This window comes from Xenopus laevis, chromosome 7S, assembly GCF_017654675.1.
Source record: "Xenopus laevis strain J_2021 chromosome 7S, Xenopus_laevis_v10.1, whole genome shotgun sequence".
In the NCBI taxonomy this organism is placed as follows: domain Eukaryota; kingdom Metazoa; phylum Chordata; class Amphibia; order Anura; family Pipidae; genus Xenopus; species Xenopus laevis.
In genome coordinates this window covers 92481131-92506456 of record NC_054384.1, presented here as the reverse complement: position 1 = coordinate 92506456, position 25326 = coordinate 92481131, and the positions used below count along the sequence as shown (strand labels likewise).

The window sequence follows — 25326 nt, the reverse complement described above, 5'->3', positions numbered from 1 at the left end:
TACCTGCATGTTCCCTTCCTTCACTACTTATCCGTCTTCCTTTTTGATGCTGAGAACCTTGACTTTCCATCTTATTTTTTAGCTGTGGGCCTTGTGAGATACCTCTTTCTTATTATAGGTGCAGCTGATTCATTATAACCAGGATTTGTACAGTAATATCACAGAAGCATCCCGCAACCCCAATGGCCTGGCTGTAATCTCTTTATTCTTGAATGTAAGTTCTTCCGTTTCCTTTTTTGCCAATAATTGATTCTCTTCCTGTCTTTGCAATAGAATATCCTTCCCTGTCAATCTCTTTTTTCTGTATGTGTTGCTGGTGTGTGTGTTTGCAGGATTGTTCATTTTACATGAGCAGCATTGTATGTAGTATAGCCCTAGCACTTGGAATAAAAGAACCCTTGATGTAGGTTTCTTTACTGGGTTGAAAACTGGTAGAAAAACATTAATATCTAGCAGAGGCTTCTCTACACTTGTCAGCAAATGTCAACTCATGCTTTTATGGACAGCCTGATAGCTGTGACATCATAGATACATCATTTGTGTTATAGCAGGTTTCCATTTTTATCTCATAACTATTGGGATATTTGTTTTAAGTCATTGATTACCAGTTGAAAAACAAAACAGGGACAAACAAACTTTTACTGACCAAGAAGAGTTGTTCCATTAAGGTGGAGCTGCCAGTGTCTGACTGGGATACCCTGACCCACCATGGGCCCACTCTCCAAACTTTTTTTTATCTCCTCTCCTCACTCAACTACTTCTATTCTCCTTTCTCTACATTCTATATGTTAACATTTCATTTATTAAGCCTCTTTGTTCCCATACAAAAGTAGGCCAAGTAGCTAGAAGCAAGACACATGGGGCCACCAGGCATTTACTTGGTATCCTAGTGGGCTAGTGGGTCTGACACTGGGAGCTACTATTGTATGTTAATGCTGATACCATTTCCAGATATGGAAAAAAAGCTCAAACCTAAAACTGAAAAACTGAGTTTTTTCTTCCAACACATATAGCTTGTGCAGTGATATCTAAAGATTGTGTCTACCCTGGATACCAAAAGCTTTGCACATGGGTAGCACATTATTGTAAACCCCCCCACCACAATTATTGAATGACTGACACCCAAACCACTGACCAAGTATTGATTGTTCCTGAGTGTCACTTGCTGCCTCTTTCAAGCCCTGAAACAGCCAAAAATAACATTGGGGTGATGGCAAATAAGTGGGACTTGGGAACTTGGGTAATTTTTGCAGTTTCCAGGTAAATGTACCATAACCTGATTGGTCACATTAATTGAATGTCAAGCTAATTGCATGATAGATTCAATATAAAAAAAAAGAGTTTAACTACAACTCAACTCAACTAGAGTTCAACTACAATTCAGCTACAGTTCACATAATAGTTCTCGAAGAAGGACATCTAAGGATGGTTTTATAGATACAAAACAGCAATCATCACTCTAAAATAGTGATGGGCGAATTTATTTGCCAGACACGAATTCCCGCGTTTCACCGCCGGCAAATAATTTTGCAAAACTGCCGGCGCCTGCATCAAAAAATGGATGCCAGCGTCCAAAAACGGCCGCCGGCATTGTTTTGAGAATTTTTCGCAGTTTTCTAAATTTCACGAGAAATTCGCGAATTTTTCGGAAAAACTGGACAAATTCGCCCATCACTACTCTAAAACACTGGCCAATCTGTATTTATTAAAATTTGAGCTATTTAACCCAGGTGTTCCCAGTAGGTAGAATCCAAGCATAACATAGAAATGAGTTTACACCCAGTGTTGTGGTGTCGGTTAAAGGAGAAGGCTATGGAGGCATTTTATTGCCACTAGATTAGCCACAATAGTGCAAACTATAACACTATATTTATTCTTTAGAATGTTTTACCATACCTGAGTAAACAGCTCTAGAAGTTCTCTCTGTTTGTTTAGTATAGCAGCTGCCATATTAGTTTGGTGTGAAATCACTGCCTGAGTCTCTCCCTGCTCACTCATAGCTCTGGGCTCAGATTACAGCAGGGATGGGAGGAGTTAGAGGGAGAGGAGCAAACTGAGCATGCTCAAGCCCTAGCCCTGGAGGTTTAAGATGAAAACAGGAAGTCATAGAAGGAAAGAAATTCTGTGTTTCTTTTGACAGAGGACTCAGAGCAGCATTACTTTGAGGGTTTACTGGTGTATTTATAGAGACCTTTCTGATAAAGCTTACTTAGTTTTAGCCTTTCCTTCTCCTTTAACACACAGTATAGGCAATTGAATGTATTGGAAATTCTATGAAGACACAGATTAAGTCCAGTATTACATGAAGAAAACTCTTCTCTGCTGTAGCGTTCAATTAATAAACTCCCTGGATATTTTGCATATACATTAATTATTTTCCCTTTGACGTGTAGCACTGAAAGGATGCTCTCCTGCTGGTCTCTTTAAACCACTGGCAGGCAAATCAGTATGCGCTCGGAAACTCTGCCGCTATTAAGATCACAGTATGGCTCAGCACTAAGGGAAATGTTTTCCTCTCTCATGTATCAGTCCCTTCCAATGCAGTGAGGAGGAATGGAGGCAGCATGGACCGGGGCATTACATATAAAAATCACAGTGGGAATGTTTTATTATTTGGATTTAGAAAATGCTGAAGTTGTTCTATTGTTAAACAGATGTTAGGCCATCAGGCTTGAATTAGCAGGCTTTACAATAAAGCAACTTAGTGGTCATGTTTTCCAGCAATGGCATTAGCTCATAAAAAATGGGGGGGCTTCAATTTAAAGTGATGGAACACGAAAAACTCTTCTTATTTTCCTACTTTTTTATTCAGCACTATATGCTTGTAATGTTCTGTCCGCATTTGTTCATATAAAGAAAGCAAAAGTCTCTATTTACTTGAACAGTGTGTGATTGTCTTATTTTGTTCTGAAATCACATAACTCAAAGTAGGGATGATTATAAAATATGTGTTTTGCAAGGTTCACCCTCTTTGCATTAGCAGGGGTTGAGTAGTTACCATATATTTGGGGTTTCCTATATATTGTCGTTGACTATAGCCCCCATTTCACCAGCAGCTTTGTCCCTTTGCTTAGGTCATAATATAAAAAAATATATTGAGGGCTCAGCCTGAAGTTGATGCATAGATACAGGTATGGGTTCCGTTATCAGAAGGCTCTGAATTACGAGCCTTCTCCCACAGATTGCATTTTAATCAAGTATTTCAAGTATTTTAAAAATGATTTCCTTTTTCTCTGTAATAATAAAACATTGATAAAACAGTAGCCGGTATTTTATCCCAACTAAGATATAATTAACCCTTATTGAAGGCAAAACAATCCTTTGGGCTTAATGAATGTTGAATTGACTTTAAAGAGACTTAAGATCACCAGGTCCCAAGGATTCTGGATATCAGATCTCATGCCTGTACTATTAGCTATATTTGAATGTCAGGGCACCCAACTGTACAATGAGTGCAGCTGATTCTCTGATTGGCCTCATATAGGGGCAAATTTACTAAAGGGCGAAGTTTACTAACAGGTGCTGGCGTAAATTCCCTAACACCCTAACGCCAGGTGAAGTTGCGCTCTGGCGAAGGGACGTAACTACGCTAATTCACTAACTTGCGGATTTTAATGAACGTTACCTCTTGCGCCAGACTTGACTTTGCCAGCTCAGACCAGGCGAAGTGCAATAGAGTAGATAGAAGTTTCTTAAAAAATAGTTGAAAATTTTTCTAAGTCCCAAAAAACGCTGGCGTTTTTTACTTTTAACTGGGTGATAGGCTGAAAAAGATCGTAAATTTTTTTTTGGGGTACCCTCCTTCCCCCTTACATTTGGCACCTAAACTATACAGTGGGCACATGTGTAGGGCAATATAAGACCTCTATTTAATCTTATTAAGTTTCCCTGGCCTTGTGTAGTGTAATGTAGTTGCTGCAGCATATACGTCCATTGTACTTTAACTGCACGCCGTATGCTAATTAGGCATCGCTAGTGTAACTTCGGACTGCTTATTATATTATCGCAAGTGCAACTTCGCAAATGTTCGGTAACCTGTGCGTAACTTCGGATCTTGCGGAATTTGCGCAGCCCTGGCGAAACTACACCTGGCGAAGTGTGGAGAAGCCGTCCCTAGTGCATTTTCGTCGCTTAGTGAATTTGCCCCCTAGTTTTTACATTTTAAATTGTCAGCTAGTGAGAAAGAAGCTTGCCATGTTCTAGTTATACTACATTTTGTTTTTTTGATAAGTGAATCATCTGTTCAAGCAGATTTACTGTGTGTAATTATGTTAGATCAATATTTGGATGGCATTAAATACGTTCAGCTGCTCACGGTACATTGGAAAGGGCTGATTTTTCTTATGTTACTAACCTGCTGTGGTTATATTTGTGCATCCAATGAACACCCAGCTTTTCAATTTAAAATAGAAATATCTGTTCAGGCCTTTGTTATATTGTAAGAAATATTTCTGGTTGTCGGATCTCTATCTCCGCCTTGTAATCTGCATTCCGTGCCTGTTAAGGAAAATCACAACAACACCATAATGTAGCGTTGTTTGGATTCAGCACATTTGTAATAATTTTTTTCCATTTTTTGGGTTCTCCGGTTATTTTGCAAATCATACTTTAAAGCAGCGCTATCAAAATAAAACATAACTGACTAGACTTTTGCACATTTCCATTATGAATCATGCATGAGCTGCAGTCCTAAGCTTTCTATCAGAATGCATTTGGCAGAAGCAAGAAAATATATGTTTTATTCTCATTGCATTACTAATACTAATTCTGGGGTCTCCTTCTTTGAAGGTGGCAGACAACTCCAATTCATTTCTCAACAGGATGTTGAACAGAGAAACCATCACAAGGATATCTTTTAGAAGTAAGAATTCAGAAGATCCCATGGGGTAAAGCAATATCCTTTTAACTTGCCGACTCTGGAGAAGGAATATGATCAAAATGAAAATGTGTGATATGTTATTAAGTCTCCAGTGGAAATTTGACCTGATCACACAACTGATTGATAATATAATTCTGTTTAACAACATCTCTGCAAAGGTCTGAGACGATTGTGAGTACAGAGGTGGGGGAAGTAATACAGAAAGGCACCCTGTGTAAGTGGAAAAAGGAGGGGGCGACACAAAAGCAGTCTCAATGTAGAATATAAGAAACTTCATTTTCCTTCCCTAGAAAAGTACATTGGGATGCTGGGTTGGAAATACAGCATTAACAGAGTTTTGTAGGTGCATTAGGGTTATAAAAAAAAATGGCATTGAAAGAACTTTGGCAGGAACCCCAGATTTAATTTCTCAGAAATAGATATTGGCATTTACTCTTGAAAGCTGCAGGAATAGCCATTTCCGAAATGCAGTCAGATCTCGGTGGGGCGGAATCTACCGGCTTATATGATTTACTATAAGTGGTGTGAGTGCATTTGAGTGGGGTAACGTGCCAGTCTTAGGGGGGAAAAATGCACCTGCCAATTTCGGTCATTTCAATAAAACGTACATTAAATTTTTTATAAATGTCACATAAAGGCAAGTCCTACATCTTGTGTGAATTATCATGAAACTCCATGCTGTTTATAGGCTTTGCCAGCGTGCAGCCGGCATTTATATCTGAAAGCATCTGCTAGAACAACTTCCATAAAACTGTGGTGCACCATGGCTTGGGCTGACCTGAATAAAACTCGGAATAAAAGAAACATTTTAAAGAGCAAAGTTACACAATTGAAATAAGAAGCAAATCCATATTTTAAATTATTAAAGCTTGGCAAAAGTTGTCACAAATGCCGTTATGGGAATGTAAAACTGTTGAGAAGCTGTAGAGTTGGCTTTGACTGACTGATACAGTTACTTTTTTTGCATTGCTCAGGTACATCTAGTTGATTTCTTTTTACCTGTTGCAAGTCAGGAACAATTGAATGTTAAAGGAAAACTATACCCCCAAACTATGTAGGTCTCTATTAAAAGATACTGAGTAAAACAGCTCATGTGTAAAACCCTGCTTCATGTAAATGAACCATTATCATAACAATATACTTTTTTAGTAGTATGTGCCATTGGGTAATCATAAATAGAAAATTGCCATTTTAAAAAATAAGGGCCACCCCCTGGGATTGTACGATTCACTGTGCACACATACAAACCACATGTAAGGTCACATGAGCCAATTAACAGACAGAGTTCTGCCTTTTGCTTCCTCACTTCTTCCTGTTACAGTTAGTGTTGTAGTATTTCTGGTCAGGTGATCTCTGAGACAGCACAGATAGAGTCACGAAATGGTGGCTCAAGGCAAGAGATGTAAAAGGGCAATATTTATGTAAATATATATTCCAGTTTGGTAAGATTCTTTAATATGTCATTCAATTTGATATAAATCTGTTGCTTAAGTATTCATTTTGGGGGTATAGTTTTCCTTTAACTGATGAGTCCCAAGATGTGTTGAGCTCAAAGTGTTTGGCTACTGGTTATACATTTGTTAAGTGCTGGGTTGACCTTGAAGGACTTTTTGGCTGTGAATCCATATTAGACAGCGAAGGGCTGTAATTTAAGTGCATTGAGTAAAATGCAATTTCAAGTGTAACTGGCGTGTTTGCTTCCCATAATGCACTGTAGTTCCCCAGAATTCCAAAGTTGTTCCAGTCATAAGAGGACAAATAAATGCAATTGCACTTCATTGTAAATCTTGGGCAAATGCCCTGAAAGCTTTTTAAGTCCAGTTGGTGTAATTTCTGGTGTTTGGCACAAGCAGGGTTGGAGTGGGCCGGCGGGACACCGGGAAAAACCCGTTGGCTCAGATCCACACCCAGATCCTACATTTGGGGGATTCTTTGAGCAGCGACCTCCGCTTTTTGGTCGGTCGCAGCAAAAAACATGCGCACATGCGCAGCTACACAGCGCATTGGTGCAGCAGGTGGGTAGAGGGGGCACTGGCATAGCAGCCCCGGTGGGCCCCCCAGTCCAACCCTGAGCACGAGTGATGCATGCACTTCATTCTTTAGTCACAAGTGTCCTGCTCCTAATCGAGCAGGATTCTGAACTCTAGAGCTACCTCTGGTCTGGAGGTGGTGGTAGGTCTCGGGTTTCTCTGCATCAATAGGTCCAACTGCCTCCACGAATGAGAGTAGCAGAGTACCTTGAAAGCCCTGGATACCCCACAAAGAAAATCTTTGGAGGGCCCCAATGTGAACAGTCTTTCAGTTCCTCACCCCCTCCTAGCCTGTTCACTACCTGATTGTTGTACTTTTATACTTTTTGCCGAAGTTTAAAGTAGAATAGATCTGCCCCCCCTCCCCCGTTGCTTGGGTCCTACTGTATATGTAGTAACAATACTGAATGAGAGGCAGGAAAGACTGAGTGTGGCAGAAGTGCAAAAAGCACATTTTGACAACTTTAATGAATGGGGTTTTACATGCATTTGACTGCAGGAAAATTTGCACAAACGCAACTGCAATATTTGACGCTAAAAGTAAAAGGGACACAAATCCATTGAAGAAACAGCTCTGTCAGTTTAGAGACTAAACTAGGAGATGTGTTTGGACATATATTGCACATTTCCAAGGAGGCTGTTTCCCAGGTAATCAACGACAGTTTTGAAAATCTAAAGAAGTGGCTTTCTGTATGACAGAGGAGCTAATCACCAAATTCAGGCTTCATTTTCTTTGCAGTTCTATCAGTGCACTTCATTTCCAAATTGCATTATTCATTCCTACAACTGTTCTGAAACATATATTCACAGCACTTGGTTCAAAGCCCTCTAATGTGTGTCAGGAATCTGAATATCGTTAAAAAATGTATGAGGAGCCAGCGTGGGAATATATATGAAAACATAGAAGCAGATTCATGAAAGATCAAACTGAGGGTATCAGGAAGGATTCTCAGTAGTCCGATCTTTCTTCCCATTTATCTAAAGTTGAAAACTAAGGCTAATTTCTAATTCTTACACCTATCTAACTTGATAATGGTCTCTGTTCATCAGAATGCATTTGACTGCCATTAGCAGAAATTCTCAATGAATCATTGGCTTAAATATTGATCAAATCAATATTTATCACTGTCCAAGCTTTCCATAGAAATTGACTACACACATCCTCCCCCCTCCCTCATACAAATTCATCTGAGGTATCAAATACAATAATTTTTTGGAAGTCTAATGTAATTTCAGTGATTAACAGAGGGCGCTGAGGAAACCCTGGAGCTGCATTCGGCTCCAGAGGTGGCGTTTGCTCCAGGGTTCCCATGCGTCAAGAGGCGCGGCAGCTCAAAAGAGAGGGGCTTGATCAATGCAAATTTCCTGGTCCCCTGTTTTATAAGTAATTTGGTATCTATGCAAGTGCATGTATCTTCTAAAACAGGGTTTTTTAGTTACAAAGTTATGATTATAAGATAGGTAAGACACCATACCACATCAAGGTAAACCCCTTATGGTGGTCCCTAACTAGTTAAATGTGGTCAGATTTTTCAAAGGCTGGCACCTCCCTGCATGGTAGCATTTCCTAGGATATGTTCTCCTGACCAGGGCATTGAATTTAGTCCTTACCCGCCATTAGTTTTGATAGGAGAGAGACTTCCAAGAGCACAGCAATGGTTCTACAAGCTTAATCCTCCCCCACTTTTAAGAGTGAGAGAGACTGCCCAGACCAATACCCATTTTCAATATCACCATTTAATGCAGAGTGTAACAATATGGTAGGGCAAGGATCCCATTTTTATGCACCTTTTATCAAAGTGGTTTTATGCGCAACTGATTGCAGAGAAGTTGCAGGGGGTACAACCTAATTTGCAGAAGTAGATGAGCCCCTGTTTTTGCCACATTTACAACTAAAGTTATATTTTATATATTTAAGTAATGTAAAATGTATTACATATATTTTAACAGATGAAGCCACTCACATTCAAGATCTATCCATTGAAGACCTGTATCCAGAGACCTTTGGGTTTTTGACATACCAGGGATCTATGACCATTCCTCCTTGCTACGAGACTGTTACTTGGATTATAATCGACAGGCCCCTAAACATCACCTCAATGCAGGTAAACATTACCTTTACTTATTGAACTAAACAGAAAGACAGAAACAAGTGCACTTTCCACAGAGTTACTGTAAAGACTGACCATGGATATAACTTTGCCAAAAAAAATCAAAAGCAAAGCATCATGCCCTGTATTTCTTTTAGATACTGCAGGGAGCTGAAATGACATTTATGTTAGGCTAGAGACAGCATATATTCCACATGGTATAAGTACTTCTAATACTGTACCTACTTGTGGGTCTCAACTCTCCTCTATTGTATAAATTTTATCAACCCAGCATTCAGAGTACACTGATCATTTTGCTCTTTGCGCATATTTCTAGTACCAACTATTACTTATTGATAGTCTTTTATGGTGTCCCTAAGTGGTTCAGAAGCAATTTTGTGTTACTGTAGAGCAGGGATCCCCAACCTTTAGTACCTGTGAGCAACATTCAAAAGTAAAAAGAGTTGGGGAGCAACACTAGCATGAAAAATGTTCATGGGGTGCCAAATAAGGGCTGTGATTGGCCATTTAGTAGCCCCTATGTGGATTGTCAACCTACATTAAGACTCTGTTTGGCAGTGCACCTTGTTTTTATGCAACTAAAACTTGCTCCCAACACAGTTATTCAAAAATAAGCTCCTGCTTTGAGGCCACTGGGAGCAACATCCAAGGGGTTGAAGAGCAACATGTTACTCACGAGCTACTGGTTGGGGATCACTGCTGTAGAACTACCAATCACTAGCATTATATTTTTCTAGTTATATCAATATCTACAACTGCTGGGGCCAACCAAGATTTCTTGCCAGGTGGGTCAGAATTTTGCCCTGTTGCTCCCATATAAATATATGCCAGTCTCTCCATCTCTGTGGCCCCATTTTTGACCCCCCTAAGGGCCACAAAGTTGTACTCTGCAGTCCTGGTGGTGAAACTTCCTTTTAAAAAAAAAAAGCACTATAGTAAGCACTATAGCATGTAACTTCTACTGAACATGAACTAAAGTACTGAGTTTCCAGCAAAAGGGTATCAAACTCACTTCAAAGAAGAATTGTACTTTAATATACTTCAGTTCTGTCCTTTTATCATAAGAAAGTCTGGACATCTAAACAACGTGTTGTTCAAACTACAATAAATATGTGCATAAGCCCTTTGAAACCGTCAGAATTCTATATTTGTCTGAAGCAAGGTATACATATGTGAGGACTGAAAGTTCTTATAGTGCAGATATTATATAGATAAATATACAAACAGACAGTAAGCAAGAGAGAGAGAGAGAGAACAAATGAATCCCATTAACAGTTGCAGGTCAGCAGACCCAAGGCTGTCAGCTCTGACAACAATCAATATACTGTATCAGGCATAAATTAAATTCTTTAAAGGTTAAAAGGCTTTTACAACAGGAAAAAGGATTGGAAAAGTACAGGTTCCAAGTGCCCGGTCTAATTAATAACTAAATATACATATGTTTATAGCAGATTATACTATATAACTAATGCAGCATTGTTCCTTTAAGTCATATTTTGGGGTCCATGCTTTTTAGAATTGCTAGCCATGCTATTTCATTTTTAATATAAACTACAGTAAAGACAGTAACTAACTGATCAATGTTCTTGGGACCTCAGATAAGATTTTGCAGCAATCAGCAGTTATGGGGTAATGTAATATCCATTGGTAATGGAAAAATTATAATGCGAATATATATGCCTTTGCTTAAATTTAATACAGCTTTTGCAAACCCAGAAACTGTTTCTCAACCACTTCAGACAGTGGAAGAGATACTTTTGCGGTTTGTGCCAGTGTGCAATGTATGTCGTAACATTTCTTACTGAAAAAGTTGCTATGTTTGTGCCAACAGATTATGAGCACTTCAAGCACTTCTTAAAATTGCGCAATTCCCAATTAAAATTCACAATGCAATAAAAGTCTAATGAAGAACATGACATTGCAAAATGCTCATTTTTATTCTTATTTGTGCAAATTGTTTTTCTCTGTGCAGCTTTTATTACTCTCCCCCCTTAAGGCTGGAACTACACGATGCGTCTTCATCAGATCCGACGTGATGAGAGGAAACTGATGCGACGAGACGAATGCAACGAAAATAAGGAAAGTAATAGAAATTTCGGACATTGTCGATGCGTGCATCTGAGAGGACATGACTGTCGGATAAAGATGCGTGCAGCGTTCGCATCCGACCATAGACATGGTCCAACATTTCTATTACTTACCTTATTTTCGTTCTCATCGCGTCGGATCTGATGAAGACGCATCGTGTAGTTCCAGCCTTAGAGTATCTGAGACTTGGGACAGTTCATCTTGAAATTAACTTGCAATACAATGTGGACAGTGGGATTTAAAGGAAAATTACAAATTGTGTTGTTTGTTGTGGTTTTTGAGTTATTTCACTTTTTGTTGTGTGGAATGTATTATCTTCATGCTCAGGCCCCGCTTATCCTAGTAATGAAGTTGTGGCATGTATGACAATATAGAAGATAAATAGGAGAGGGTCCATGGAGAAAAAACTGTGATTTAAAAAAAAAAAAATGAATAAAATATGTCAGTCACTGATCTGGGCAATCAGACAGAGAAACACAGCAAAGAATACAGAGCAAATAAATCAAAAACTGGGGGGAAAATTTAAATCCTATCAGCCCTTTTAATGGAGAAAATAACACTTTATAAGTAGGATTTTAAATAACTTTTTTCAATATATATTTTAACTATAAATTACTGATGGGCGAATTTTTTCGCGAAGTGGGTGAAAAATTAATGAAACACAGATTTTGACGCCGGCGACAATTCATAGTTGACGCCGGCCACCATTAAAGTCAATGGGCGTCAGGCAATTGTCGCTGGTGTTGATTCCATCACCGGCGGCAAATGTTTTTATTTGACGCCGGTGATGGAATCAACACCAGCGACAATTGAATTCGTGCCTGGCGAATTCGCCCATCACTACTAGAAATTATTGGCACAGGCTGTTCTTTGCAGGGAACCATATTTGTCTTCCTATCAATATTTATTCATGAATATGCCGTGCACTTCATCATTAGAGCAACCACTTTTCAATTTTTTACTGTTTTTTTCCAAAATCTAAGTTTAAAGTTGAATGTTCCTGTCTCTGGCGTTTCATTCTGGCAGTTCAGTAATTCAGGCTACACTGATACAATTTTGCAACATTGAGTTGATACATTTCTCAGCAGTATCTCTGGAGTATTAGCAACTATTGTATTAATTCTAACAGCTGCCTGTAATGAAACCCAGAGATTCTGCTCAGCAGAGACAAAGATAAGAAATGTATCAACTAAATGTATCAATTTAGAATAGTTTACCAGGTCGGCGACCCCCCCTCCCAGAGCTGCTTTAGAAGGTGAAAATTTACACTTAGAAAAACAGTGACACATAGAAAGTAGAAAGTCATTGGAAAAATTCGTTATTTATGGTGATTTATCTGAAACCAACTAGTTGTTTGAAGGTGAACCACCCCTTTAATATTATAATTTCTTGTGTTATTACTTTGAGAAAGATATTCAGAGATATGTTTCTTTGTCGTACTCAGCAAAGTTATATGTAAGTAACTGTTAAACTGTTAAAGGGAAATAGAGAAACCCAAAAGGAGATGAAGGTTTATGCTTAGCAGTGTCGGACTGGCCCACTTGGATACCAGGAAAACTCCCGATGGGCCCAGGTGTCAGTGGGCCCTCCTGCTTCTAAACATTTGGTCTATTTCATGGCCATTCCTTATTTCCTTAAAGAAGAACTAAAGCTTAACTAAAGAAGTAGGCTAGAAATGTTGTACATTATGTTTTGGGCTTCTGTACCAGCCCAAGGCAACCACAGCCCTTTAGCAGTAAAGATCTGTGTCTCCAAAGATGCCCCAGTAGCTCCCCATCTTCTTTTCTGCTGATTCACTGCATATGCTCTGTGCTGCTGTCACTTACTGAGCTTAGGGACCCACTCACAATATACAGTACACATAGAATAAAAATGTCACAGTATAAGGCTGTAGTAATTAATACAGATAATTACTACATGGCAGCACAGAAACCAGTTCAACTAGCATCAGAATTTAATAATCAGCCCCATAGCATCAGCTTATATTACAGGCCAACCTCATTTTCTGCTTGATAATTAGTGACGAGCCCTAAGCTTAGCTTCTCAACAGCTGCTCAGAGCCCACTGAGCATGTGAGTGTCACAGACACTTTCCAAGATGGTGACCCCCTGTGACAAGTTTGAAGTCCTGGACCATTGCTGCTATTGACAGGCTGAAACTTTAGGCTGTTGCAATAAGTAATATAAAATATGCCATTTGTAGCCACATTCATTTTTAGGGTTTAGTTGTCCTTTAACAAAGAGGCTAAATACTGTAGTTGGAATAATAGATTATAGTATGTAAATAAGAGTCTAGGTGAATAGAGGTTGAGTGAAGAGAGAAAGAAAATAGTACTGAGAGTGGGTCCCTGGTCTGAGGTTTTTGGTGGGCCCCTGGTGTCCCAGTCCAACACTAAAGAACAGAAAGTGTTCCAGAGCACTTGTAGCATTGTTTTCTTGGAATTCTAGAAGAAAAATTGGCTTTCAAACCTCCGACAGCACCTTTAGCAAGCAAGGGTTGTGTAAGGCAGGTGGTACAGGGGGTTAAAGGAAAACAAAGCCTCCAAACAATATAGGTCTCGATTAAAATACATAATAAAGAAGCTCATATGTAAAAGCCTGCTTCTTGTAAATAAACCACTTTCATAAAAATATACTTTTTTAATACAGGTATGGAATCCATTATCCGGCAACCCCTTATCCAGAACTCTAAATTTTGGAAAGGCCGTCTCCCATAGACTCCATTATAATCAAATAATCTCAATTTTTAAAAATGATTTCCTTTTCTCTGTCAAAATAAAAAGTTACTTGAACTTGATCCCAACTAAGATATAATTAATCCTTATTGGAAGCAAAACCAGCCTTTTGCGTTTATTAAGGGGCAGATTTATCAAGGGTCGAATTTTAGAGTAATGGGAGTTTTTTTGAACTCCCATAACTTCAAAATTTGAATAAAAAAAGACCAACTGAAATTAAAAAATGGATGGTTTTTTTTGCGAGTGAATAGGCTGTATTCGAACGGTCAAATCGAAATAAGATCATATTCGATCTAATTCGTTTTTTAAAAAAAACTTTTTTTAAAAAAAAAAGTTTTTAAAAAAAGTTTTTTAAAAAAAACATTGATTTTTCAAAGTCCAGGCGAAGTGCTATGGAGTCCAATCTTCTGTCACTTACATCATATTCTGAGTGGAAAAAGCATCAAAGTTCAAAGACGCTGGCATCTTTTCCTTATATTTTCAGAGGGATAGGCTGCAAAAGTCCTACAAATATTTTTCTGGGTAACCAGTTTCTCCCATACATTTTCTAACATATGGAACATTATTTTACAGTGGGCTCATGTGTAGGGCATTATAACAACTCTATCCCTGGACTTGTGTAATTAACAGTGGAAATGTAATGTATTTGATGCAACATATAACATAAAGACGCCCAATCAACTTTAAATTTCCCGCTGTATGCAAATTAAGCTGAGAGCAAGACCTCTAGGGAATTTGCGCTTGGCAGAAAATCGAAAAGTCACCAGTGTTCAACGCCCACAACGAAACTCCTCATTTTAGTGAATTAGCGCTGTCTAAGTGAATTTTTCCTGGCGAAGTGAAGCTGTGGGTGCGAAACGGTCACTGGGGACTTTTCACCGGTTAGTGAGTCTGCCCCTAAAACTTTAAGCATGATGTTGAGCTTGATATTTTGAGACAATTTGCAATTGACTTTCACTTTTGATTTGCTGGGGTTTTACAATTATTTAGCTTTTTGTTCAGCAGATGTCCAGTTTGGAATTTCAGAAGGAACGTGGTTGCTTGGGTCCAAATTATCCTAGCAACCAGGCAGTGGTTTAAGCAAGAAACTGGAATATGAACAAGGGCTGAATAAAAAGATAAGTAATAAAATGTAGCAACTCAATAAAGTTCTAACTTCATAGAGCGATCGTTTTTGGCTTCTGGGGTCAGTGCCCCCCCCCCCCTTTTTAAACATGTAAGAGTCAGAAGAAAAAAGGCAAATAATTAAAAACTATAAGAAATAAAAAATGAAGACCAAATGAAATGCTGCTAAGAATCTGCCATTCTAAAACATACAATAGGTGAACCGGCACTTAAATGCCTCCATAAATTGGCTTGCCAGATAAAAATCCAGTTTGCAGGTGACAATGCAATTTTATGCCTGTAGTATTGTTAAATGGATTTTTACCTCTAAAAAAATAAAAAGTGTCCTTTGTGCACATTTACATAAGTTATTGTACAGTTACTAATTGCCATAGATACCCCTTTTCATGCTCGGTTGTTCAGGCACAAGGGCATTGTTGAAATCTTTTAACTCGACTTGATATTCCATTCACTTACTTGATAATAAAATGTGATCATATTATGAAGCGTGGAATTGCAACAGTATCACAAGCAAAACAAAACCTAATTATGGGCTCACAGAAACTGCTTCAGGTTTTCCATTAAATAACTGTAAATTGCAATTTGCTGTTTTTTTTTAATATTTGCTTTTATCTGCGTCTATAAATTTCCCTGAAAATAATAAGAAAAATAATAACCTTAAACTCAAAACATTACCGCAAAGAGAATTATAAAAATAAAATTAAGTAAACACTTTTCTTTCCTCCCCTTTGACAACCAAAGTGTGAATGTGCGGCAGATCGGTGTGTTTGTTCTGAACTACAAGAACTTTCTTGGGTGTCAGCAGTTTTTGTAGTATCACCTATTGCACCTGCTGCATTTTGTTTCAAGCAATAATCCATAGTAACCACAGTTTCCATAGTGAGAACTAATTTATATAATTATGGCATTCATGCTCTAAATAAAAATAGAACCCACAGTAACATAGAGAGAGAAGGAGAGGGATGGATGGATGGATGGATAGATAGATAGATAGATAGATAGATAGATAGATAGATAGAGATGGGTGGATAGATAGATAATAGAGAGAGAGAGAGCGAGACAGACAGACAGACGGATGGGTAGATAGATAGATAGACAGACAGACAGACAGACAGACAGACAGACAGATAGATAGATAGATTGTCAGGACTTACTAGTATAATCCAGACGTAGAAGAGGCTGGAGCAGAAGTTAATGAACCCACAAGCGCCTCACACAACCGCTACCCACCTGGAGTGGAACAGGGAGCAGGGTTGTGGAGAGTAGCTAGTGAGACGGTTAGCGAAGTACAAGGGATTAGGCAAAGTCGTAGTCAGGAGATCCGAGGTCAAAAGGCAGGCAGCAATATTCGTAATCGATAAACAGGCAAGAAGGTCGAGACAGGCGGCAGTAATCAAAGTCCAGGTTCAGGCAAGGGTCAATAATCGGGAATCCAAAGTTCAGAGTCGCTAGGGTTTCAGTCAAATAAGCTAATAACCAGGCAATGCATGTTAATCTGGTTTGGGTTTAAATACAGAGGTTTTGGCGCCAAACTGGCGTCATTGCGCTGACGTCGCGGAACTGACGCCAGCACGTCCGTCACAGGCGTTTCCGCCTACGTCCTTGCGCCCGCGACCGTCGCCAGCGCCTCCGCGTCCGCGACCGTCGCCAGCGTCCCGCGTCAGACGCCGACGCGCATTAGCGCGTCCGCGCCTGCGCCGGACAGGACGCAAGCGTGCGTTCTCACATAGATAGACAGATAGATAGATAGATAGATAGATAATAGAGAGAGAGAGACAGACAGACAGACAGACAGACAGACAGACAGACAGACAGACAGACAGACAGACAGATAGATAGATAGATAGACAGATAGATAATAGAGACAGACAGACACACAGACGGGTAGATAGATGGATAGATAGATAGACAGACAGACAGACAGACAGACAGACAGACAGACAGACAGACAGACAGATAGATAGATAGATAGATAGATAGATAGATAGATAGATAATAGAGAGAGAGAGACACAGACAGACAGACAGACAGACACACAGACGGATAGATAGATAGATAGATAGATAGATAGATAGATAGATAGATAGATAGATAGATAGATAGATAGATAGATACAGACAGACAGACAGACAGACAGACAGACAGACAGACAGACAGACAGACAGACAGACAGACAGATAGATAGATAGATACAGACAGATAGAAGACAGATAGATGATGTACAGATAGACAGACAGGTGTATAAATAGATATTTCCACATCCGCAGGGACATCACCAATTTACTAACAGAGGAAGAGGACAATTCACTAGCGAAAAGACCGTCACTAGCTTAGTTTCGTGCCCCATCTCCATCTCAAATTCACTAAATTGCGAATTACCTCTTTCGCCAAAGTTTCCTTCACCACCTTAGAACTGATAAAATTAAATTACATCCTCCTCAATCTTGTCAGTGACATCATATCCTGTATGCCCAAGCGTTATAAAAATAAAAAAAAAGCTGACGTTTTTACATATTTTAGAGCAGGATTGTCTTTAAAAGTTGTAACAATTAAAAAATTGTATTCTAACATTTTTTGTACCATTTAAAAGGACATGCCACATTTGTTTTAGGGTGGGATCATGTCTAGGGCATTAGAGGATCTCTTCTGTCTTTATTTTGCTTCTTTGGACATGTGTAATAATAAGTGGCCCCTTCAATCATTTGCACCAACTTCTCTAATAAGGTCATATATAAGACCTACTTGAACCCGCCCTATTCAAATTGACCTCAGAGCAAGTGTACTAACGAAGTTTAGCAAAAGTTCGATATGAAATGCTCGCGATGACAAATAAACACTAGTGAAACATCGCCAGCATTCAACTGCAGAGACATAATTTTGTATCTTAGTGAATTAGCGTAGTGGTAGCGTATTTGCGCCGGGAGGAGTGTGGCAAAGCCTTCGCAGGTGAAAATTCACCCTTTTGGTGAATTTGCCCCCAAATCTCTGCACCTTTGTGTCTCTTCCTCCTTTTCTTTGGTTAACTCATCCTTCCTGTTTCTTTTTTATTTTATTCAATAATTCCCTTTGTTTCTATTCCTCCTACAATTTTCTGCTGGGGACAAGGTAATGCTTGTCAGTGTGTGCCTATTGGTATGTATAATAAGTCCTGTAACAGTGCTGACTGCATTGGAATATAACAATATCACTATAATGGCATAACCTTTAGAGAACACATCAGCAGTATTCATAGGACTAGTCCGCTTATTTTTGCTGTAAAGCAATTTTGTAATGATCAGAATGTGCATAATTAACATGCTTATACAAGATCACATGGGTTGATAAAGTGTCAGAATTCTTGTCATTAGTAAATAGCAGCCAGCCGCACTGAATGACAATCAGCTGGCTCCTTATAACTCACTGGCTGAGGCTCGATTTAGCATCTGCACTTCATTTGAGAGAATTTCACCCCTGGGCTGTTGTGTTGTTAAGCTGGAAATGGATGGCAGATATGTTGCTTGTTATGCACACCCCTCTGCAGTATCTGTAAGGAACAACAATAAAATAAATACATTATGGTTTCATAGGATTTTGTATGTCATCATTTTTGGACAAACACAAACACTCTCAGCAGCTCGCCAATACGGAAGGATTTTTGCACATAACAAAAATGTGCCTGCGCTATTCGGATATAGGTGCATTGAGATTGAGCTGATGTGGCTGGGCAGAAAGGAGCAATATATGGGGTCACAAAATTAATAAACATTGACTTAGTGTAAAGATAACTTATAGGAGAACAGTAATGATCCGTGCTGAAAAAGTTGTCCATTAAATATTCCAATCTTCCAGTCATGTTAGGCCATCGTTTGAGTATCCATGAGACCACACATGCTTGGGGGCATATTTATCAAGGATCGAATTTTGAAGTAAGAAAAGTTCAAAATTCGACCATCGAATTTGAAGTAAAAAAAAAAAAAATTTGACTTCTCAAAGCTTGCCCAAAAGCCTCAGATGGGTTCTAGGAGGTCCCCCATAGGCTAAACAAGTGTCGAAGTCGAAGTTTTTTAAAGAGTACTTCGATTTTCGAGTGGTCGAATTTTCGAAGGTTTTCCAATTCAAATAAAAGTCGAATTTGGCCTATTCGATGGTCGAAGTACCCAAAAATTACTTCGAAATTCGAGGTTTTTTCATTCAAAAATTCACTTCGACCTTTGATAAATCTGCCCTTTGGTGTGTCCTGGTCTCAGGGATCAATGGAAATTTTGAAACATTAGTAGAAATTAACAGATCCCATACCTGTCTGTACTGTATATTGTAAGTCAATTCCCAGGCTAAGGGAACACTGCATTATGTGTTGTGAATCAGCACAAAAGAAGACTTGGAGCTACAGTGGACATTGGACAGCTTTTGGGTGAGAACTAGAGGAGAGCAAACCTTTTTGCCTGGCTCACAGCTAAATTTGCAGTTTCAAAAGCTTTTTTCCAAATGCACGCTAGAACTTCACCATGTGATCTGTTTCACCGGAAAAAAAGTGCCCTGCGTCAAGATTCACTTATATGCCTCGTTCCTGCGTCAAGATCAGCACATTCAACATGTCCTTTTCATTGCCATCTGCCAAGTGTCAGTCAGAGAGCAGGAAGCTAAACCTGGTGTACCATTCAGACTAGCTGACGAAACACCTCCAAAAACACAACAATCACAATTGAATTCTGCTTTCCACTGCCTCCAAAGATTTGGCTGAAATTTCTGTGGTTTCATCATTTTTTTGGTTTGGTCATCACTGCTTAATCACTGTGGTGACCTTGGGTTAGTACACAATAAAGGTGTAACATGTCTAGTTGACATCTACTTCTCCTTAAAACCAGCTAAATAAATCTGGGATGACCAACATTTGGCTCTCCTGTTCCTCCTATATGTAAACTTTATTGGTGTTCATAATGTGTACAGATTATTGGTGCCTATTGTGCCCACAGTACAGGCAGTATTTTATTTATACCATGTTTTTGCTGGTTAGTTTTTACAGACAAAAGTGTGTTCTGTTCCAGTTCTTGCTTCAGTGAACTCTGCTTTCTTTGTACAGATATGGGGTCTATTATCCTGTTGCACATTTTCCAGAAAGCTTAGAATTATGGGAAGACCATCTCACATAGGGGGAAATTTACTAACCTGCGAAAATTCGCCCAGACAACACTAATTTACTAAAATGTGAAGTTGCGTCCAGGGCGCCAAACGCTGGCGAATTTTCACTAGCGTTACGTCAGCAATCAAAGCAATCAAAGCGAAGATGCACTAGCGTTCAATTATGCCTAGCGCAACTTCGTTAGAGGTCTTCACTCAGGCTAATTTGCATATGGCGGGAAGTTATAACGTTTAATGGACATGTATGTTGCAGCAAATACATTACACAAGTCCAGGGAACCTTAATAAAGAAAATAGAGTTGTTATAATGCCCTACACATGAGCCCACTGTATAGTTTGTGTTCCATATGTTAGAAAATGTATGGGGGAACCCGGTTACCCAAAAACATTTTTAAGGACTTTTGCAGCCTATCACTCTCAAAAAAGGAAAAGACGCCAGCATTTTTTGGGTCTTGGAAAATTTTTCCACTAAAAATTGAGGAAGTCCTATGCACTCCATTTTGAGGAAGTCCTATGCACTCCATTGCACTTCACCTGGTCTGAGCTGGTTAAGGCAAGTGTGGCGAAAGAAGTAACGTTCAGTAAAATCCGCATCTTAGTGAATTTAGTGAAAGTTACGTCCATTCGACAGAGCGAAAATTTGCCTGGTGCAAGGCAACCCTAGCGTCCATCTCCTTCACTAGGGAAGTGATACATGCGCCTGTTAGTAAATCGGCGAAGTAACGAAATGACGTCATGCTCGCGAATCATTGCCCTTTAGTAAATGTGCCCATTTTCATCACATAATTCACGTCTTTTTATAAATTATTCCTATTTTCTCTGTATTAATAAAACAGTACCTCGTACTTGATCACAACTAAGATATAATGTGATCTATTCTGGTGGCAAAAAAAATCCTATTGGGTGTAATAATTTGTTTAAATGATTTTTAGTAGACTCAAGCTATGGAGATCCAAATTACAAGAAGGCCCTTCTACAGAAAACCCCAGGTCCCAAGTATTCCAGATAACAGGTCCCATGCCTGTACTGAAAATATTAAGAAGGATAGTTTGTAATCAAGGGCCCAAGGACAAAATTATTTTCTGCTTTGTCCTGACACTGGTTCTACATGGGAGAAAATGCTTTAATATTCTGGCCACATCCTGACCTCCTTTAATTCCCTTGGTGCTCATGTACCTACAGACAGCAGACTGGGCATAGCTTGACAGGGAAAGCAGTCAGCTATAAAGCAAAAAAAGTCCAAGTGAAAGATTTGCAGTGACAAGGGACATAGGTTGAACAATGCAAAAATCTGCACGCATTAAAATGTAAACACAAACTGGGTCACTTAAAGCTCCAAATTATTTTGCTATTTTCCAAATTAAGAATACAATAATTGATATTTATGTATATTAAAATAAATATACTAATAATATTGCTCTACCCAGATGACTAAAGAGAATAGGTAGCCATTATTCACTGCACCCATCCAAGGAGTGAAGTGAGAGGGGGAACTAAGAGATTAGCTGCTCAAACAAAAGTAAAAAACAAATAACATTTTAGAATTTACAGAACTCTAAAATAGCAAACGGGATTGGTTGCTACAGGATACTAGAACTTGACAAGTCAGAACTATCATATTACATTCCTCAAATCATTTATCATTCAGAATTTGGGTTTGTGCAAAGTCAGTGAGTGGGTAAATGGCTCAAGAGAATCATGATGGTTTGGCAGACACATTTTTGCCTCTTTAATTGACCAGATTTAAAGATGCTTAAAGGGATTCTGTCACCGGAAAACTTGTTTTTTTCAAAACGCATCAGTTAATAGTGCTACTCCAGCAGAAATCTGCACTGAAATCCATTTCTCAAAAGCGCAAACAGATTTCTTTATATTCAATTTTGAAATTTGACATGGGGCTAGACATTTTGTCAATTTCCCAGCTACCCCTGGTCATGTCACTTGTGCCTGCACTTTAGGAGAGAAATGCTTTCTGGCAGGCTGCTGTTTTTCTTCTCTATGTAACTGAATGTGTCTCAGTGAGACATGGGTTTTTACTATTGAGTGTTGTTCTTAGATCTACCAGGCAGCTGTTATCTTGTGTTAGGGAGCTGTTATCAGGTTACCTTCCCATTGTTCTTTTGTTTGGCTGCTGGGGGGGAAAGGGAGGGGGTGATATCACTCCAACTTGCAGTACAGCAGTAAAGAGTGATTGACGTTTATCAGAGCACAAGTCACATGACTTGGGGCAGCTGGGAAATTGACAATATGTCTAGCCCCATGTCAGATTTCAAAATTGAATATAAAAAAATCTGTTTGCTCTTTTGAGAATTTGATTTCAGTGCAGAATTCTGCTGGAGCAGCACTATTAACTGATTCATTTTGAAAAAAAATTTTTTCACATGACAGTATCCCTTTAAACTGAAAATAGGTTTGTATAAAGTGGCCTGCAATCAGAGTCATTTTAAAGGGGACCTGTCACCTTAAGAAATAATTCCAAATCTGATTGTATGGTGTTAATCAAGCAAAATAAACTTCACTTATACTATATAAAATATTTACATCTTGTTTTTTTAGTTTTGGAATCGACAATCACATTAAGCAGCTAGGTGCCATTTTGTGGACACTGTTATTATTAAGGGATGGTTTGCATTATGCCAAAATCTTATTGAAGTGCCATAATGGGTTAGCGGATGCACTTGCCCATGCATTGGCTACACATACATAAATGGCGAAGAGGGAAGGGGAATCTGAGGGGTGCAGTGATATCTAGGCTAGTGCAGAATGGAAAATGAAAGTAATTGCCTGTCCCGTCTCTATGCCTAAGGTATGAATGTTTTAATGAGAAAAATAATTTGGCTTTCCTGTTTAATTTGAAATTGACTTTTATTACACAGCTTTTTATGTCTGGGTGACAGGTCCCCTTTTAATAAATGGGCAAAAGGGTCATAGTGCAGAAGCATCTAGCCGAGATGATAGACCCCTTGATAGAGCTCTACAGATGGTTATTCAGAGTTTTGCTCTATTTTAGGTTGTCCCATTTTCTCATTTAGCTGCTCCCATGGCTGTTGATCCAGGGAGACATATCTGGGGACCAGGTCTACTTCAGCAAGGACAGACCGTTTCTTCACTGTCTGCCATGTTATATTGAGTTCATATGCTTGAAGGGTTTTCTATCTCATATTACTAAAAGAATAGTTTTTACAGAGGTGAACAGGACTGTGCACTTTTCCAAATACAGTGCACAGTCCTACTGGCTTTTGTTAGAGATATTCTACTACTGTGTGTAAGGTAGAGCAGTCATGGGCAGTGGAGAAAAACTGTTACATGTCCAGCAAAAAGGGCCTGGGGAAAACTGGGCAGTGGGTTCCCACCAATGAAAGCTTTGCCTTGGGAATCCTGGTACCTTAAAGCGCATTGCCTGCAATAATTCAGATCTAAGTCCAACACTAGGTACGTTTCTCCTCTGCCTACCAGTCTGCGACCTGCACTTATTTCACTGCCTAGACTCGCAACCCATGACCCAATGACACAAATAGCATTTTTACCGTATGTCCGTATATTTTCTGAGTTATTGCAGGTTTTAATTATTTTGTGACTTTGTCTTTCTTCTTGTGTAGATGCACTCTTTACGTCTACTGAGCCAGAACCAGCCGTCTCAGATATTTCAGAGCATGAGTGACAACTTCCGTCCAATTCAGCCACTTTTCCACCGAGGTCTGAGAGGGAATCTTGACTTTCGAAAACCAGGCCGCAAATGCAAAGGAGCCAACTATAAACTTCACAGTAAGAATAGCATATTTTGCTTTATTTCTCAGGGCAGAATGGGGTATAGCAAAGCAATAACTGTATTGTGTCTGGCAATACTTTTATAAATGCCAGTTACTGGAAAGTTATCTTAGTGACCCCTCTAGCAAGAGAATTGTAACTACAGGACTTAAACTAAACATACTTTTCCTATATTCTTTTTTTCTTCAGTTGACAGGCCTACGTCTTCCACCACAAACTAATACAAACCCAGCAGTCGCCTCTGTCCATCCTACAAAAACCTAAATGAGCTATGTGGAGTGAATGAAAACTGGGCATCTGGGTTACTTGAACTGTAAGCTCATCTTTTCAATAGGAACTTTTTACAAATTTTGCAAATAATTGGGAAAAAGACATTTCTTTCACTTTAAGTACAAAGTGGGGTTAGTATGTTGTGTATTATTCATAAAGAGCCACATTTTAAATTATTATAGCCGTACTGGAAATTTTTATCTCCATTTTATACAAAGGCTTTGAATCTTATCCACCAAGAGAAGAACCAGATCCCATCCATTGAGGAGTTTGGGGCTGCTAGGACTTGTACCCAAAAACAACAGAGGTATAGATAACTGACCTCTCTGCCTTATAAACCCAGGCTGGACTCTAAATACAACAGAACACTGCCTTTCCTTTAAAAGACAAATGGAAGTAAATCTACAAAGTAATAAAGGTCTGTTGGAATGTGTACAGTTTTATTCTGCTTTGATGAGTAATAATACTATAATAAGTATTGTGAAATTCAGTACTAGCCTCTCGGTTCACCAACATACAGTTTCATCCTACAGCTGTTCAACCTCATCCTTTTCCAGTCCACTCCATTTGCTTTTATGATGGTTTTTATGGCTTATGGCAGTAACATTCCACAAAGTTGAGCACTAGCTTTAGTAGAGTTTATCTCATCCTTGGTGTAACTTAATGAGTAACTCCGGTCTTCTGCTGCCCCAATTTGAAAGTTTTTCATACCTTTATACAGTGTATTGTACTTTTTTTTTTCATTTACCTTTACAGACTGGCACAATGTAAATTTCTCATTCAAATCTATATTATGTTTGCCCCAATCTGATACTAAACAGAACATCAAGATATAGAAATGTTTATACTTTATTGAAAATACTATAGAGGGCAGGTTAGGTTAACCTGAAACCATCAAGCATATTTATTAGAGCATTTTTTACAGTAGAATAACCCGATATAATTATATAAAGTAGTTGGAAGAAAACACAATATCTTAGTATGTTCTTTCTAATGTTTATGGTTTACAGCACTGGTTCCCAGTTTGTGGAACTGGCCCTCGTGAGGGCTTGGAGCAGTGGCGGGGGGCTCAGCTTGAAGCCCAAATACAATGATGATGTCATGGTGAGATTTGAGTTGAATATGTATTTGCTCTCCTACATAATTTTGGAACTGTGGCTGAATGACTGATACAATATTTTACTATATCTGTACACATTCCAT

The 25326-nt window shown here is 38.9% G+C and overlaps 1 protein-coding gene across 1 annotated transcript in view; it reads left to right on the top strand.

Moving 5' to 3' along the window:
* The window catches only part of ca11.S (carbonic anhydrase XI S homeolog), a 133873-nt gene extending 109317 nt beyond the window's left edge, over positions 1 to 24556 (top strand). The window contains exons 5-9 of the mRNA XM_041571559.1: positions 119 to 214; positions 4789 to 4861; positions 8860 to 9014; positions 23685 to 23850; positions 24043 to 24556. Coding sequence (XP_041427493.1) covers positions 119 to 214; positions 4789 to 4861; positions 8860 to 9014; positions 23685 to 23850; positions 24043 to 24074 — 522 coding nt within the window. The 3' untranslated portion in view covers positions 24075 to 24556. The remainder of the gene's footprint in view (positions 1 to 118; positions 215 to 4788; positions 4862 to 8859; positions 9015 to 23684; positions 23851 to 24042) is intronic.
* The last annotated feature ends 770 nt before the right edge of the window (positions 24557 to 25326 follow it).